Source organism: Microtus ochrogaster, linkage group LG9 (genome assembly GCF_000317375.1).
Source record: "Microtus ochrogaster isolate Prairie Vole_2 linkage group LG9, MicOch1.0, whole genome shotgun sequence".
In the NCBI taxonomy this organism is placed as follows: Eukaryota; Metazoa; Chordata; class Mammalia; order Rodentia; family Cricetidae; genus Microtus; species Microtus ochrogaster.
Window position 1 is genome coordinate 40,378,740 of NC_022034.1, and position 19,074 is coordinate 40,397,813.

Here is a 19,074-nt window from a genome sequence, read left to right on the forward strand (position 1 = left end):
CATATACTGGTCTTCCCTTTTAGCAACACTCATCAGCTTTATCAAATGCTCATGTTAAGTTATTTCTTACTCTAATCGTCTAGTAGATAGTCACTTTTGTGTTTGGGCATGCGAGGTGTGTGTGTGTCGCATATGTGCAAGTGTGCAACCATATACATGCAGCTGAAGGCCAGAAGAATTTGTTGAATTTCATCAACTCTTACTCTCCACCTTCCTTTTTGAGATAAGCTCCCTCACAGACCCTACTACTTGCCATTTTAGCGATGCTGGCTGACCAATGAGCTCCTGGGATGGGCCTTTCTGTACATCCCAGTGCTGGGATTATAGGCAAATGTGCCCATACGTGACGTTCCCGGGGACTGTTGGCCAATTCTTCAAACTCATGTCCTCTTGCCTGTACAGCGGCGGGTTGTACTTACTGAGCCAAATCCATGGGCTCTCAACTTGTTTTCTGGGCATTATCCATCTATACTATATAATTTGGAGTTCCTAGTCACTGGGCTCAATTCCTAGAAAGGTCAAATGTGTTGCCAAGAAATATAATGAAGTACATTTCCACGCCAGGGAATGAGAAATAACTATTAAGGATTATTTTTGTATAATTATGATTTCAGACTATATGAATTCATAGTAATTAGAAATTATGTACACATAAAGGCAAACAGAACAGAAGAAAGATATTTAACCAAACATGTAGAAAACACACAAAATTCCTGAACACTGTCTATGAGCACAGGATCTACAGAGTGAAATAACCCTTGATATCCTAAGAAACCTGGGTAGAGGTACTTTTTACTGTTATGTGTTTCTGTATGGTCAGTGTATTTAGATTTATAATTGCAAGAAGGGTGATAGGTACTTAATAAATAGTCAAAGTTTGCAGAAAAATTTTTGACAAAGTAGGCAAAGAGTTAATTATACAAGCTATGGAGCACAGTGTTACAATAATGATGATATAATAATAATAATAGTAATAATAAGTGAAGTAAAGCTCAATTCCCCTAACATTTTTTAAAGATTTGAAATATTTTTTTGAGATTTTATTTTATTTACTTAGTTTTATTTGTTTGAAAGTATGCCTCTGTACTACATGCCTGTGTCTGTGGATGCCAGAGAGGGCATCTGATTCCCTAAGACTAGAGTTACAGACATTTGTGAGCTGTATATGGGAGCAAAATATGGGTGCTGGGGATGGAACCAGTTTCCTCTGGAAGAGCAGTCAGTTGTCTTAACTGCCAGGCCTCCTCTTCAGACAAACTCTAAAAGCCAAACCCAAGTACCTGGAGCCCACTAAAACACCAAGAACAAGATGGACACCTATGCAAAGTTTGTTACAGGTAGGGACAAGCCAATGGCCACGATTACTTGTGAATAGAGAAGGACACCACGTCCAAGTGAGCACGGCATTGCTTCTTCCTCTTTGCAGCTGCAACCACAATGCCTCACAATCACTGATGCACAAACACCACTGTACACTGACTTGGAATTCTCGAGCAGCTGCTCTCCCCAAAGCATGCTTGTTACAGCCTCCTTAGCCACCTCTCTTGCTCCACAATGTGGCAATGAGTCTGCTCAGTCTCAGCCAGATGGGAATTACAAGCTTTCTTTGTGACTCGTGTTCTTCTATCAACATATTTTTTAATTACAAAAAGTATTTGTACAACTTTGATGGAAAAAGACATCGGTTTCATGAGGTCAAGTGTGCTTGTTTTACATACAGAAAGAGATTGACCTGCCTTTAAGGGAATTCACAAGGAGCATGTGAACAGTTCTGCTGTCTGTTGGATCTTGATTTTGTGACTATCTGATTTTCTTATCAATACTGAAAACAAAATGCCCACATATCTGTTGATTTCAAATAGAAGCTTGTTGAAGTCTTGAAGATTCATGTAATTACAGTCCTTCAAATTTTAACAGGCTGAGGTAATTTGACCCAATTTCTAAAATTGACATGGATCAGATTTTTTTTTAAATATTAGCAGTAATATGAGAGGTAATATGAGAGATTTTAATATTAAAAAGATAAAGGAACTAGCAGACTGAACTTTAATATTTATCATGGAATTTCCGATAATTTAAGAAGTGAAAGGCCACGGAGGCTTCATTTGCTATCACTCCTCGTTTATTTCCTCAGAGCTTCCTACTGATTCAGTCACTCACATGAAATTATCCATTGCAGACACACGGAGGTGGACAGGCGCACCTTCCTTATCCTCTTCGACAAACACTGTCAAGGCCTTTCCAGCACAGACACCAACACAGGAAGTGAAGGGAAATGGGGATAAAGGAAAATGAAGAGAAAGAGCAATAGCCTCACACAGCCCAGAAAAGCCTTTAGCATTCCCGCTTTTAGCCATACATCTGTTTATAACTTCCTTCAAATCAAGAAGGAATAAACAAAAACAAAAGAAGAAAATCAAAGCATCCCTGACATTCACTGTGAAAGGAAAGGCTTTTAGGTGTGCTAGGCAATGGCTGGAGACATTTCTCGCACCGGCTGACATTCCTTTCCTCTTAACTATGCCCCCCCCTTACCTGATAGGGGCACCTTTGGCTTGTGCTGGTCGCAGCAATACTGTGATCGTGGTGGCAGTTTCATTCAGAGAGGCATCAACTCCTTCATAGTCAGGTAAAGTTGGAGCTGAAAAGAGACCCAACGAGGTGAAAAGAAAGTTCAATCGATTCGTGGCGATCTATGATAGGCTGCTATGAATAAATGATCCCACCTTAAGGGAAAATCAATTTAATTCCTAATTAACTTCAGTGATCCTTATTTTATGACACTGAACCTTAACTGTGGGCAGAAGAAGCTAGGAAGGCGAGGTTGCTGGACTTTTAAAAGCTGTCTGGGGACTTGTACTCATTGTATTCCGAACACTTTGTGAAGACGCATGGGTTTCAGCTTCCCAAGCTCTTTAAGCTGGCGAGCATGACCTGGGACAGTGGGACAAGGAGAGTCAACACTGGCTGGACAGTCACACATGAGATTGGGACTGTGCATGGCAGAAGGGAGGTAATGGGCTGCCTACTGGCCCTCGCTGTTCATGCTTGGCAGGCAAAAGAAAGGCCCAGTATTCTTTTCTGGACGAGTTCCATGTGAGCACAAGAGAAACATGCTAATCAGCTGTGGTGCACTGGAAAGGAGATTCCTTTTCAGTTACTAAGAACTGGTACATTAGTTGGCAAATAGTTAAAAACATAACTTTTCAACATGTTGGATAGTGTTTGTGTTCTACAAGTTTCCCAACCTTGGGCTTAAAGAAATTTCAACTGGTTTTTACTATATGGGTGGATGCATAAGGGAATGAGACCCATTGAAACAAGCAGATTATCATTTAACCTTGACAAGTCAGGAAATATGTAACAAAAAAATCTTCATCCACTCATTAAAAACTTGCTAAATTCAAAGCATATGCAAAGTTTTAGGAGCTGTGATAGAGCCATGAAGACAAAACACAGTCACTGACACAGAATCAAGATTAAGAATTAACCTTTTATGAAGCCAAGTAGTATAAATCAAAAATATACACACAGTAAACTTTCACATAATCAAAAGATGCAAACTTTTAAGCTCACAAAACATTGGCACACTTTTATACAAATTCTAATTATTCTGTTATTTTGTTCGCATAGGTGTTTTGCCTGGATGTTTGTTTGTGCACCACATGCATTCCTGGTGCCTGGGACATCAGGAGATGGCATCAGATTCCAGGAATTGGAGTTAGATAGTTACGGAATGCCCTGTGGGTGCTGGGAATCAAAACCACATCCATGGTAAGAATAGCTAGTGCTGTCAACTGCAGAACAATCACCCTGGTCCTTTAAATTAATGCTTTCAATGCTGAGAAAAGCAATGACTAGACAAAAGGGGTAGAGAGGCATACAGTATCTCCAAATTTATACAGCATCACAGTAACCAGATGCTCCCAAAGCACAGCAGCAGAAGCTAAGCTTATAAAATACAAGAAAATGCTTACTGCTTTCTAGTTGCAATGGGAAAATTGAAATCAAATAATTCAGAGGGAAAAGAAAGCCAGAAGGGTGTTTCTGTGTATAATTAGAAATTTTCTGTTCGACATCATCTTGAACAGGGTGTCTAAGACTTCAACCTGTATGTACGTATATGTGTCTCTCTGTGTATATATGTGTGTACATATGTATACATATCAGAAAACATATTTGCTCAGTGTCTAATTTAAAAGATTATGTAGATTTTACAACAATTTCTATTGAAAATTTCAATTGTTGCTGATTCTAGAAGGGAAGAAATTTGTCATCACATTCACTAAGTCTTATTTTCTAACAAAGTGATTTAATAAATATTTTAAATCAATGAATTCCATTAGGATATAAAATGACAGTTTAATATACTATCATTTCTTAATATAATGGATGATGTTAAAACATCAATTTTACCAGAATATTAATATAAATCAAATCATATGCAAATGAATATATTGGAATTATTCTTATTCATGATATGAATTTTTAAAAGTTATATTTTATTTAATACATTTCCAAATAAAACAATTTATATACATACATCTTACTCTTGGTATAAATTTTTGATTCAGGACAATGTTAAAAATATATAATGTGGATCTCTGCACCTGCTTCCATCAATTACTGGATGAAGGTTCTAAGATGACAATTAGTGTAGTCACAAGCCTGATTACAGGAGAAGGCCAGCTCAGACACCCTTTCAACTATTGCTAGGAGTCTTCTGAGCTCTTGGAGTCCAGTCAAAGAGAGAGAGGAGGGATTATATGGGCAAGGGTATGTATGTCAAGATCATGATGGGGAAACTCACAGAAACAGCTGACCCAAGCTAGTGGGAGCTCATAGACTCTGGACAGACAGCTGGGGAGCCTACATGGGATCAAACTAAGCCCTCTGAATGTGGGTTACAATTGCATGGCTTGGTCTGTGGTGGGGTCCCTGTCAGTGTGACCGGGATGTATCCCTGGTGCATGACCTGGGTTTTTAGAACCCCTTCCCTATGGTAGGATACCATGCTCAGCCTTGATACAGGGAGGAGTGGCTTGGTCCTGCCTCAACTTGACATACAGTGGGAAGGGGAGGGAGGAGGAACTATGGTTGGTATATAAAACTAATAAAGAAAATTTTTAAAAAATACAATGTGAATTGAGAGTGGCTGCTGTTATATACTAAATAGAATTGACAAGGATTCACCAAATAAAAATGTGTTTAATATACTATGTGGTTTACCTTCAAAAGACCATTTTCAATTTTAACTCTATAGTTACAAATGGCTCATATTTTTATAGTGTTAAATATGATGAACTATTTTATTAACTGGAGTAGACTTAGGGAGCATCGTGAGGCTAACATCAGCAGGAACCTAATCAGGTTGGATGGGCGATTTGACTGAAGGAGAATTATTACTCGTAAACGATCTAGTCAAATGCAAATTATAAAAGTAAATGTAGTAGAAAGTGAAATTTAGTTATATTTATTTATCAATTCAAGAGTTTCTTGCGTGTTCTAATTCTGAAAATTAGAGGCATTTGTGTGAGATGTTTGTGTGAGCAGGAAAGGAAGGTTGGCGTTTGTTTAAAATTAGCATAATGTTAGGGAAAAGGGGGCAGGCAAGGTGTGAGGTATTCCAATATGAAAGTGAAAGATACCAGGACTTGTTAGACACCATCCATTGTAGCATACAACTGATGCCATACTTAGCACCTCATTGAGAGCACAAGAAAGGTCATTTACAGTGAACTTGGAAAGATTTGAAGTAAAGAAATGATGTAACCTTTTAAGACTACTGTCATTTTTGTGACTGCCTGAAGAGTGTTTGGATTAGAACGTATCACCAGGAATGATTTGTTCTCAAATGGTAGAATAAACTGCCCTTGACCTCACGCAGCGGCGTGATGACTCAGTAGGCTACATGATAACACAGCACCTCTTTGAGGGTCTAGAATATGCTATTGCAAATCAGGAGCATGAACTGCTCGGCTTCTATGTTACTCATTTGCTTACCTGAGATATTTGTGGTCACATTGATGGCTGTGGCAGGCCCAAAGCCTTTGACAGTGCTGGCTCGTATGAAAAACTGGTAGGTAGTTCCAGGGTGGAGATGCATAAATACATGGTGTGTACTATTCCATAAATTTGATACAGTCTGTGGAGGTCCAGCCACTGGAACTGCGGGGTCAAATGATCTTATGCTGCTATAGCTCACCTAGTGTGGAAAATATATTTCCCATTATATATCAACTGAAGGCCATAATAAAGTGCAAGCAAGCCCTTTCTAAACAACATAGCACTCAAGAGCCTCAAGTCCTCATTACTTTCCTCTTCTTTTTCTTTTATTTTGGCATGGCTATTTTTGGCATCTCTCATCTATCTATCTATCTATCTATCTATCTATCTATCTATCTATCTATCTATCTATCTCTATTTATTTTAGATTGGTACTGCTATTTCTAGTATTTCCCATTCACCTATCTATCATCTGTCTGTCTGTCTATCATTTGTCATTTATTGCTCTATTTAAGCTATCTCATTACCTCTCTATCATCAATGATCTACCTAATGATATATGTAGCTGTATATCTAATTTGTCAAATACTTGTATCTTTAAAAATCTATCAATAAATTGATATACTTAAATATGCATACTACATACAAAATTTCTTATTACATAATTTAATGCATGTGAAAGCAGAAGGTCTTCATCAAAAGTATATTATTCTTCTCCTCTTTTTGGTCTAAGGAACACAGAAAATTCTAGTAACATTAGCAGTACAGGCTTGTGATCTGAGCTACTTGGGAGAGGAATACAAGTTCAAGGTCAGCCTGAGTTACAGAGTGATTTCATGGCCATTTTGTATTAACTTCGTAAAACTGTGTCTCAAAACAAATTAAAGGACACTAGTGCTCAAACATACTAAAATAGTCAAAAACATTCATTCTAATTCCTATAATTCTTTCTTAGGCATAAGATATACAAATATTTATTCTATAATCAGCACAGACTAACTATATAGCCAAAAACTTCACAAGTGTGCAATTAAGAATATCCATTTGAAAGTGATGGAGGAAAGGGAGAAAATTGTTTTTCAATTAAAAACATATTTAAAAATTCATTTATTCTCTGTACCTTCTTATTTGAAAATATAGTGATTTATATTCAAAGGTACAATGAAATTCTGAAATAGGTTTTTAATCTGTTTTGCTTTGGGGGCTACTAATTACTTACTTTGAAAAACAGGCCATTCAATGGCCTCTCCTTAAGCACAGTGTGATATTGGTTTCTTAATTTTAGAAAAAGGGACTTAGCATTTTTACATGTAATTATTCATTACAAACATTAATTGGCTTTGACAAGGACACAGTCCAGTTACACACATATGGAGTCACAAAACTACCATATATGCCAAGAATTTGCTACTATACATTGATTAATTTTAAAATCAAATAGTTTGTGAACTAGAACAAAGAGAGGTGATGATGCGTTAATATTCACCCCGCCCCCCTTTCCTTTCCTATTATTTCCACCCAGCTGTCTCCTAGGCCTCTTTGTATCTACACCTTCTCCTCATACCTCATACTGAGTGATGATGCCGTTTGGTTCCAGTGGCTCTTTCCAGTTCAAGAAGATCTTGTTTTCAAAGGAAGTTCCTTGGAGGGATTTGACTGGCACAGGCCCGGGCACTAGAAATAACAGACATTGGAAATAAGAACACTTGCAATTAACAAAATAAACACAATTTAAAGTAGATGTCCTGGAACAAAAATATATCTTTAAAAATAACATCAGCACATGAACGGTATTCAGACTTGACACCAATTGTCAGCCAGGAAGTTTCTAAAGCAGGAAATGTAGAAATGTAAAGTTATTGTTATTCAAATGAATATTCAATCACCTTGGAGAGTGGCACAGTCATGTAGTCTGCTTTTCTCTCTTGTATACGGCTAATAACATGAAGTTCTTATTTGTAATTTGCTCCGAGAACAGAGATGCACATCCCTGAAAGATTTCTTGAAGATTATGATAATCCCCTAAAGAGGCTCCATCAACGAAGTTCATAAAATAATGAATTATAATCATAATTAACGCTCCTTAGACTCAAAAGCCAAATCACACAGCACTGACTTGAAATGCCCATTAAAAATCATCCTAACTTTTGTAGCTATACTTATTAAATTTTCTATAATTAAAAAGATAGCACTGATTATTATATTTTTTTAAAGTTGTTAGAGATGAATACGCTAAAATATACCTGCTTCATGCTTTTACTTTTTCTCAGCTAAGGAAGAGCTTATTAAGAACAAGCTGGTTTAGGACTCAAGGATCTCTTGATTTGCTTTCTTCATTTGGCAGAGCTGAGGACGGGGCTCAGGGCCTGGCAAATGCAAGCCAGCGCTCTCCCACTGAGCTATCTCAATACCACACCATACTCTTTCTCTCTTCCTTCCTTCCTTTCATTTTTATTCATTTTTTTGTTGTTGTTACTGCTTTTTGTTTGTTTGTTTTGGACAGGGTCTAATGTATACTTTCACTCTGAACTCTTTGTGTCTCCGAGGATGGCCCTGAACCTGTGATCCTTTTGCCTCCACCTCCAGAATGCTGGGATGACAGCCATGTGCCTCCACGCTCCGTCTTATGCCACATGTGTGTTGGCAACTTAATTCAGAACTTCCTGCATATTAGGCAAGAATTACAACTCCTGAATGACATTGCTCCAGTCCTTATTTGCGAAGGCCTCATAAGTTGCAAAATCCTGTCATTAATCAGCCATGTATTTGTTACTATTGACAAGCTACAAGTTATTTCTGCTACTGTGTATTTCTCTTTTTATAGATCTTGCTTTAAAACCTGGCCGTTTATTCACACAATCCAGATTCTTCTTCTAATCATGCTTAACAATACATATTACCTCACACTCTTGACTTAAAAACTTCCTTTTTAAAAAAAAAAAAAATACCAACCCGGTATTGGGTAAGTACTGTTTTTAATTAATATTTTCCCTGAATCCAACGTTTCAGTGAACTTCACACATGACATTATCTAGAAATGCCGTTTCAAAGTACAGAGCAATTTCATGAGGATTGAAATAAATTAAAAATCACTGGATCACAGGAAATGTATTTCTTCGTGGCTAGCAGCAGCAAGAACTTCTGAATGATACGCCACCAGATGAAGATTTATGTCATTCTACAAGGAGACTATGAATGATGCTGTGACCTCTGAGGCAGGCAACACGAGGTGACGCATAAAAGAAAGAAATCCAGAAGAATAAGCGAAAAAAGAAATCCATACTACAGATGGCATGGTAGCCCTTAACTTTGGACACGTTCATGGCCCTGTCAGTTAACCATCCCTTACCCATGTCCCATGTTGTCAGCACGGGCTACTGTGCTCAGCAGGGCAGTGAGCCTGACAAGGATTCTGTGCAGTGTCTGGCAATGCCAGGGCTACTAGAGACATGGGTTCATTGTGCAAGTGGATATCTGGGCATATATCGATTCTGTTTATGACTGCAATCAAGGAAAGTATATTTCTTCACACGTTTGTCAGGAAAAGTGGCAGATATGAGTAGGAAGAGTCAAAATACCAAATACTGAGGACTTGTTATGGAAATTCCTGTGTCTACCTACCATAATTTGTCTTACAAGTACTATGAAATAGAATGAATATATTTCAAAGTATTCTTATTTACGCATGATTCAAAATATTTCCATAATTCGGCATTGTAAGATGGGCAGAAGTAGTAAATTGTCCCCTGAAACGTTGATAAGATCACGCCCTTTCTCACACATGTTCTACATTGCTATAACTCTGCTTGAAGTATTTACAAGTCCCATTTTTCAAGATTGGAAAGGTAGGAGAAAAATCACGCCCAAGATAGGCCACACAAGTGATCATGACTTGGATTAGTAAATACTCCTATAACAAACACATAAAGGAAATGTGGACGAGCTATGGGCACAGACCAACTCCGTTCATTTATGCTCTGCACCTGAGCAGGGATGATGTCTCTACACACAAAGACAATGTCTCAGTTCAGTGATGATTTGCCTACACCCAGCATGAAGCGCTTAAAGCCATTTCATGCCCAGCTTCAGACTGTGGGGATTCAAGTTACATTTCCACACCGCCGACTTTCAGTGGAGACAGAATGCTGACTCTCATCCCTGTGCTTGTGATTTATTGGAGAGCCGTTCCAGCTAATTTTGTTTGGAGCATGAGAAAGTCCTTCAAATAGAACTTCAAAAACGGAAAAGAAAAATGAAAGAGGTGTGGAGAAAGATTATATTAAATAAGCATTATAGCCTCTAAAACATAATAAATCTACATTTTAAAATGACTTTGTAGCTTTAAAAAATGTCCCCAAACCAGGCTTTTCTGCTGAGTTAACTTCATGATATTGATTTCCATGAATGCTGGAATAAAAAATGAAAATGGAACCTTATACAAAAAAATTCTGCCCATGCATTAAAAAGCACATGTCATAAATTAAGCCTAAATTCTACCCTAAGGTTCTAGTTGGAAATGGTTCTAGCTTTGGGAGCTTGATTTATGGATGTCCCCAGAATTCTTTTCACACAATTATATCTTTTTATTAGGTGGTTGATAATTTATTCTTTTTCTATGTATATAGGGCAACAATAATTTAGTAAGACTGACTTAACCAGATCATCATGATCCATTGATCTTTGCAACAATAACCATGATTTAGTTATTCTTCCTCACCTCAGAATATCGAAATACATCAAGTATTCTGTGTAGAAACTCAAGCTCATATGAGCAGCCCTGAAGAATGACGTACAAATACTCCATGGAAGTTCCTACGTCAGTCTTTAAGAATGACTTATAGAAAAGAAAACCAAGCAAGAAAGGAAATAGCCGACCATATGGGATACAACCACAGGGATTACTCTGGAGTCATACTATGAAACAAAATACGTGCAACTTCATATAACTGAAGCTTATACAAAAAAGCATTCAACACAGAAGCTAAAATAAAAGTAGACTTGAAAATTAATGTAAAAATGTTATTTCTAATTTATAGAACTGATTCTATATGAACCCTGTCGTTATGAGTTTGATTGGTTTAGGTCAAAATTTCACAGAAATTTCATTATCTGGGTATTAACATAGCTATTTATGTAATCAAATGTTGTTTTAAAATATATTGAAATTAAAAAAAAATTATAAAAACCTGACTGCCTTTTTTGTTTGTGGGAAAGAAAAGCAAGATAAACAATATCAAAGGATAACACCATAGGAAATTGCATTGTTGGAGGGCGACTAGATAAAAACAAACAAAAATATCAAACTCATGTAGCTGGATTTAAATGTTATCAATCAAGACATCCTGGCCTTAAATGCTGACAGCAATCCAAATAAATGTGACTATAGTCTTATTATTAAAAACATGAGTTATAAAATGCTTAGCATGACACAGACACTGAAACCTTCACCACACTTCAGAAGATGTGCGATTGCTCCTGATATTTGTGTAGTTAGTTTTGGACTTTCATTGATACTGTTGATACCTGAATCCATTACCGTTACCTCTTCTCTTCTGCACAGGTAAGTGTTGCATGTATGGGAGGGTGGGGGTGACACTGGAGATGGAGGTGAAAGTTTTATAATCATGTTCGGGCTGATGTATTCTTTAAATAGTGTTGCCACATTGGTTTCAATGATGTAATGAAACAATGTAGTAACTGCAATAAGACCCTTTGGTTAACTCAAACACGACAATAACAGATTCCTCTTAAGTCTCAGGGGTTTGACTCCCGAATTTTAGTAATAAGAGGAGGACCACAGACCTCATGTTAGCAGTCTAAGCTGTGCAAGGCTTTCACTTCTCTAGGACAGCAAAGCAACGGACCAACCAGAGTCACTTTCAAGTTTCACAGGAGAAGAGCTGAAATGAGTATTTCTAGAAATTATAGCACACTTACTTACTTTACGGCCATCTCATTCCTATTTGTTAGGCATCAGAAGATACACAGTAGCCAAGTGACTACATGAAGGGAGGTGTGGGGGGGGAGTCTGATCGTAAACTACACCCTTTACTCTAAAACTCAAATAAAAATACGGGCCTCTTATCAAGCTGTTGAAGAAAATATTAAGAAGGAATAGAACCACAGAGACCTCATGACTTGGCTCCTTTACTTGAGTATATAACTAGAGAGACAGAGAAATTTACTGATTATGGAAATGATTGGTAAACCCCAAGTTCTGCTAAGATTGGCCTGAGATCATTACGTAGCAGTTTCTACCAATATACATTTATTTATAAAAGAACACCAATAGAATAAAGTGTCACCCTAAAATATATAGTTGTTAGTAAAGTAATAGATTTGGAGCTTTTGTATATTTTTTCCATTCAATGAAGAAATTCATATTCCTATGAATGACATACCATACTATTAGAGAAAAGTCATCCATATTATAATGTTAATACATATATGCATTCTTATTACTTAATGCTTCATAAGTATCATTTCTTACAATAAAAATTTATAAAAGATTAGGGTCTGCTATTTTCTTATGAGGGTCTTTATTTGGACTAAAAAATGTCCTGTGTCTTTTGTGTTTTAATTCAGTCAATCAAATCAAGTATTTTATCTTCAAATACTGGGAAAACAATACCATCTTGTTTGATTTATAAAATTCAAACATGAGTTGTAAGAAAGTATGGAGAATAACATTTTTGCTTTCACAAATTGGTAAGAAAGTCTTTATTTAGGCTTGAGGCACCCTTGCCACTTCTACTATCATTATTTAAAAAGTCATCATGGGTGCATGCCATTTAGTAACTGTATTACTTTCTGAAAACAGAAAGTCTGTTCTAGGTAATCTGGCTGGGATAACCTAGTAGATTTTTTAATTAACTACTGGACAATGGGGAGGGGGTAAATTTAAAGAACAGACAGTATTTTAGACACCAAACAGGAGCATACCATCTTCATCAGTCTGAATGATCGTCTCCTCACTCTCCTTCCTGCCCTCTGGATTGGTGAGGATCATCTTGAGGCTGACATTTGTATACGGTGGCAAATGGTTCACAACATGCTGAGGGGCTTTGGGGTCCATGTCCAAGCAGTCTGCCCTGCTCTCATTGTGGCCACGGAAGTAGTGGTAGCAGATGGTGACGTTGAAAGTGTGGCAGCGAGTGATGTTGTAACCCAAGGACTCCCAGTCCACAGCAATGCGCCTTGCCTGGATTTCAGCAATCTTCAAAGTCTTGGGGGTCCGCATAGGCTCTGCAAAATAAATACAGACAGCTGTCAGCTCGACTGTAGATTCCTTCTGGGGAGTGAAGTACTGAGCAGAACACAGTATATCCAGTCCAGTGGATATCAAGAGAATCTTTGGCTTTTAGTGTTTTGTCAAGAGAATCTTTGGGTTTTAATGTTTTTCCTGGTCATAATTTCATGCTGGTAGGTTCTGGAGACTGATTCAACAGTAAAAAAGGAGCTAAAACAGGAAATGAAAGCAATCCTTAGTACTCATGGACTTATCAGAAAAGAGAAAACCAGCAGAAAATGTAGGAACAATGCCTGACAGGTGTCGCTGTCCGGTTTCCCATCCCCTTCCTTTGCCACTACTGACCAAGCAGATGAGCTCATACATCAGAAGGGACAAGAGTCAGTGTGCTCTGCTCAGCGATTTGTCATGTCACTAAGCCATGGTGTGTACTAATTAGTCTAATTGGAACACTAAACTTCCATTTACCAAAATGACACAGATATTAATTAACACTAATTATTCCAGTAATGATGTTGTTCATCAAAGCAAATAAAAATTTAGAAAAATTACAAGAACACATGTGGATATTAACACCAACCACCTTCTCTCCTTCTTGATCTCTTTGTAACTTATTTTCTAGAAAATACTCAGGCCTAACCACCTATGCACTGTCATACAAACCAAACTAGAAGGTGAGTTGTCACTCAACTGAAAAAACCCTGGCAGGACTGAACACTCAGAAGACCGGAAGTCCATCCATCACTGACTCCCAGCGGTATCCATTCCTCATGCAAGACTGACTTTAATTGTCTAACTTAATCAAAATAATTACTCTATGAAAGCCAGGGCCATGGTGAACCCCATATAGTACAGAAATGAGAACACAGCAAAATGTTAAGACATTGATTAGACATAACTAAAGAAGCTGAGGCCAAGTTCAAGGTCTTGCTGGTTTCTCTTAACTCACTTAAGATGGTCAATACTATTGCTAACTGGAAATCATCAGGGATACAAGGAAAACAAATGTAAAAAGCCCATTTGTGTGTTCTTATACATTTTTATATTTGAGATCAGAATCCCAGTCCTATAAAAATAATGAGGATGCAACACAGATGGCAAGCCCAAATTGGGAATCCAGTTCAATAGCTGTAGTGTGGGATGGGAAACAATCCCAAGTGGGGAGTATTTTAAAATTTCAAAACTAAAAATTCCCCATGTACACATGCAAATTAAACTCTGCTAGAAACTAATGCTTAGGTTTCAAATGTTAGCAGGCAATCTTCCGACTTCAGTTGGCCTGCTGGATCAGATTTGTTTTGTGTACTGTTTTAAATCCATAGAGAGACCGAGAGAAAGAGGTGGCTTTTTAATCATACATGCCATTGTATATCTAACCCTATGCTAATGCTCCCACCACTGGGCGAACCATACCAAGAATGGGTCATTCCTACTATTTGGATCAATGTTTGTCTGACATTGGTTTATCTGACCAAATAATAACAGCTAGATTAACTCCAACCATCTCAAGAGAATCGTGATTTCACTACTGCTGGGTAACAAGACTTTTTTTTAGTGGCCAGAGTCAACTTGAACCATATGCTGCCACAAAGTATTCATTTGTATCCAGAAGGAGGAAGTAAGAAACTATGTAGAATATATGAATGAGTGATTCCTAGGCATCAATGGCAGAAAATACCACCGATGAAATCGCCTGGTTAGGAATGCTACTTTCTTATACTGATTCCCTCTTTCGGAATCTAACTAAGCATTTCTCTGTCTCTGAGACATCATCCTCTTTCACCATTTTTCTCCCATTTTGTTTCACTGTTCATCTTGCAGCGGTTTCACAATCTAATACCATTTCACACTCTGCAAAAGAAGTCAGTGCCTATGTGCACCCTACGTTCTTAGCTTATGCTCAGAGTTAGCAGAAGATGTACTAATTACTTGCTAGTCAATTGTTGTCAAACTTAGAGACACACTTGGGAAGAAGGCATCTTAACTGAGGAGCTGCCTTCATTAGACTGGCCTGAGGGCAGGGCTATGAGGCATCCCCTTGATGTTTACTGATGTGGGATGGAACAAGCCACCTGGGCTGTGCCACCCCTGGCGGGTGGTCCTGGGCTCTATAAGAAAGCAAGCAGAAGAAGTTGTGTGGAGTAAGCAGGTGACTACTTTACCCCATAGCCTCTGCTTTGAGTCTGCTTTCAGGTTTCTGCTTGAGCTCCCGCCCTGGCTTCCCTTGATAATGGAGTCTAATTGTAAGGAGTAATAAACCCTTTGCTCTCCAAGTTGATTTTGGTCAGCTTTATTTATGTATTTGTTTGTTTATTTAACTCATTCATGCCTTTACATCACAGCAGCAGAAACTAAACTACGACAATTAGTTACTAGGTAAAAATGCACTGGTGAACTTGGATAATTTAGTTACTAGGTAAAAATGCAGTGGTGAACTTGGATAATTTAGTTATTAGGTAAAATGCACTGGTGAACTTGGATAATTTAGTTATTAGGTAAAAATGCACTGGTGAGCTTGGCTAATTTAATTACTAGGTAAAAATGCAATGGTGAACTTGGTTAATTTAGTTACTAGGTAAAAATGCACTGGTGTACTGGGATAATTTAGTTACTAGGTAAAAATGCACTGGTAAACTTGGATAATTTTGTTACCAGGTAAAAATGCACTGGTGAACTTGGATAATTTAGTTTGTGTGCACTTGAATGCTGCTTATTAGATTGGCATTCATCGTGAATAACACATGAAACTCAATACAACTCAGAAAAAAAGTACACTTTTCATCCTATGCATGTCTGTCACCACCAAAATTTCAGTGTCAATACATGGTTAACAAAATAATTTTGGCATAATTTTCTAAGATAATAAAGTCTTTCAAAAAAGTTAGCATGTTATTTGCCATTCTGCTTCCGTAGATTGAATTATGTGATCAGTTACCCTATTCATGTTAAATAGAGATTTAAACATAATTCTACATTCTTTTGTCTTGCTGCACAGTGCAGATGGGCTTGGAACCCAGTTCCTTCTCATGTTCATGTAAAAGAAATATAGGCAAAAGAAGAATTGAGAAAAGTGATACAGCGAACCTTTATCAGAACCGTAGGGAGAAAGACAATAATGTAGAGATCATAAAGCAGCAAATAGCCACATAAAAATGCCTACTAGTTACTCATCTATTATGAAACAAAAATGGACTCTTATAAAGGTATGCAAAATGATACAGATGGCAGAAAAATGAATAAAACATAACAGTGTTAGGCCTAAGGAGCTTAGCTCTTATTTATTAAAGATGATAAAACAAGAAAAAGATTATATTTTGATATAAGGGAGACATGAACGGAATATAACGGTATCTCTGAACTCATGAGGGAGTGATAACTTTTGCTTGTCAAATAGAGGAGACAGGTGCATTGGATCTCAGCAGACAGAGCCTAGATCTACAGACATATTTTGGATAAATAATACAATAGCAAAGGAAGTAAGACGAAAAGAAATGTGGAACATAATTGAGAAAAAGAAAACTACAAATTCCCATTTGGTAACTTTACAAATACCCAGCTGGGTAAAATGTAGGAAAAACTGGTTGGACGAAAAGTGAATAAACTTTGATGATGTCGTGGAGGCTGAGTTGAACTTGAAGTAAGAGTTTCTGGGCAGAAAGTTAATGTAGCAAACACAGCTGCTTTAGAGAGAGACAAACTGGAGGCTATGTCATAGTTAGAGCCATTAGGGTAGAGAAATTCAAATACTGCAACATGTAAGGAGACAATACGGGCTGAACAAGAAGGGGAACATCAGAGATGGACAGACTAGATACCACATTGGAGGAAACAGATGAAATACCATTGGGATTCAACATACATAAACAGGTATTGCATTACTGTTGTGTTCACACAGAATGACGTAGAAAATCCTGGTGCTCTAAAAAGAAGTGAAAAAAAAATCAAGATACCGTATACTAAGAGGTGAAATAGATAGTGAGTCAATACCATTTACGTATTGCTTTCTGTAAGCCATTAAGTGCACTAGGAATGAGGAATGTGAAGATCAATTTTACCATGTCTTAATTTAAGAAGCAAGTCAAATAAGTAATAATTGAGCTAAATAAAGCATATAGGCAATAATTGGGGCAATTTATGTTTTAACTAACTAGGAAGCATGCTGAAGAAGAGATCTGATGTAGAAGATGCACTGGTCTACCTTAATAAAGGGAAGGTTAATCACATCAAACAGAAGGATAAGGAACAGCACAAGAGGGAGTGAAGAAGGGGCTAAGAGGGTAAATGGGAAATGGATGGAGACTATGAGGGAAAGAGAGAGACAGAACTGAGGTAGAACACTAGTGTGTGACAGAGCATGAAAGGGGACAGGGACCTGGAAAGGGAGTTAGCAATACATAGCTACAAATTCATTCCAAAAGAACCTGAAAGAGTCCATCAAAGTCTAACATATATTTTAATCCCACCATTTTCTAAACAAATATATTCTTAGAGTGAGCTGCTTTTCTAGAGACACACTAGCTAAAGGACCAGCAGAAGTCAAACAAACCAGGTCTTCAGACAGCTCATCCCAGGGTCAGCTAGCCAGGAATTATCCCAGTCGAAAAACACTGGCTATGCTCTGTCGGTCCTCCGGGATTACTTTAAAAAAAAAAATGCTGTTGTCTGAGCCCATCTTCTTATAGATTAAGGAAACATCAACATCAGGCAGCGAGATCTTTTGTTTGGAAAGCTACTAATTCTGTTGTCTTTAGAACCCTAGTCCTAAAAAATTAAGAATGTTTGACTGATATTGCTCAGAATGGAGAGGTTTTGTCTTTGTTGTTGTTGTGATTTTGTGATTTTTTTTTTAAAAATTGACCCCTAAATTAGTGAAACAAATTGCTCTGAATCATACTCCGTTATTTTGCCTCCTCAATGATAAGATTTGTGTGTGTGTGTGTGTGTGTGCGTGCATGTGTGTGAATCTACTGTGTATTATGAACTGAAATGGACAAACCAAATACCCCAAACATGAACACCAAAGTGCCAAAAGCTCAGATTCATTTTCACATGTGGGGAAAAAAAATAATCCCAGACAGTGTTATTCTTCTTCATAAAATGTTAGGCGATTAGATCATTGAAGAGAAGAGCTTCAGGAAAATGTATACACACACACACACACACACACACAATCACAATCTACAGCATCAACTGCAGGAAAGTCTGGAAACGTTTTTTGTTTCTAAGGTCAGATAAGATGTTGTGTTTTCCTCTATTAACACTGTCTTTGGGTCTGTCGATTGCAAAATTTGTTTCCCCTATTTTAAGATTTGAAAATCTATTTTTGTAACAAACATGGTCTTGTCACACATCTCTAAAATTATTGTACCCTTTTTGCTGGAAGAAAATAACAGCTACATATCTCGCTACCCCATCCCTGTATGTTTGTGTCTTAAAAGGAAATAACTGATTGTTTAATAAAAAGTAAGAATTCAGCTTAGGGACATGAACTTATATACTTAGTAGAATCAGTCAAAATGGTAGTTCCTCTCCTTCCATCCTTTTTGGGGTTAAGGATTAAAACCAAGGCCCCCAGCATGCCTAGAAAGAAATCTATCCCCCAGCTGCACCCTTAAATCTGTTAGTACAACTTAATCATTTCATTAAACAGTTACCATGCACAATAGAAAAAACAATGCTTTTATCTGAGGTTGGAAACTATCAAGTCAGGAACTCCTCCACATTAAGAAAAAAAAAAACAAAAAAACCCAAACAAACAAAAACAAAAACAAAAGCAAACCCACATGGTCAACCTTATTGGATCATTCAACTTATTTCTT

General features: G+C 37.4%; 1 protein-coding gene across 15 annotated transcripts in view; it reads right to left on the bottom strand.

Annotated features, from left to right (window-relative positions):
* Ptprk (protein tyrosine phosphatase, receptor type K) overlaps positions 1–19,074 on the bottom strand; it is a 539,194-nt gene that overhangs the window by 107,680 nt on the left and 412,440 nt on the right. For all 15 annotated transcript variants that reach the window (XM_013352406.2, XM_026787348.1, XM_013352405.2 and 12 more), the window contains exons 8-11: positions 12,949–13,251; positions 7,571–7,680; positions 6,004–6,205; positions 2,536–2,641 (exon numbers count right to left, since the gene is read on the bottom strand). In XM_013352406.2, the coding sequence (XP_013207860.1) occupies positions 2,536–2,641; positions 6,004–6,205; positions 7,571–7,680; positions 12,949–13,251 (721 nt within the window). The remainder of the gene's footprint in view (positions 1–2,535; positions 2,642–6,003; positions 6,206–7,570; positions 7,681–12,948; positions 13,252–19,074) is intronic.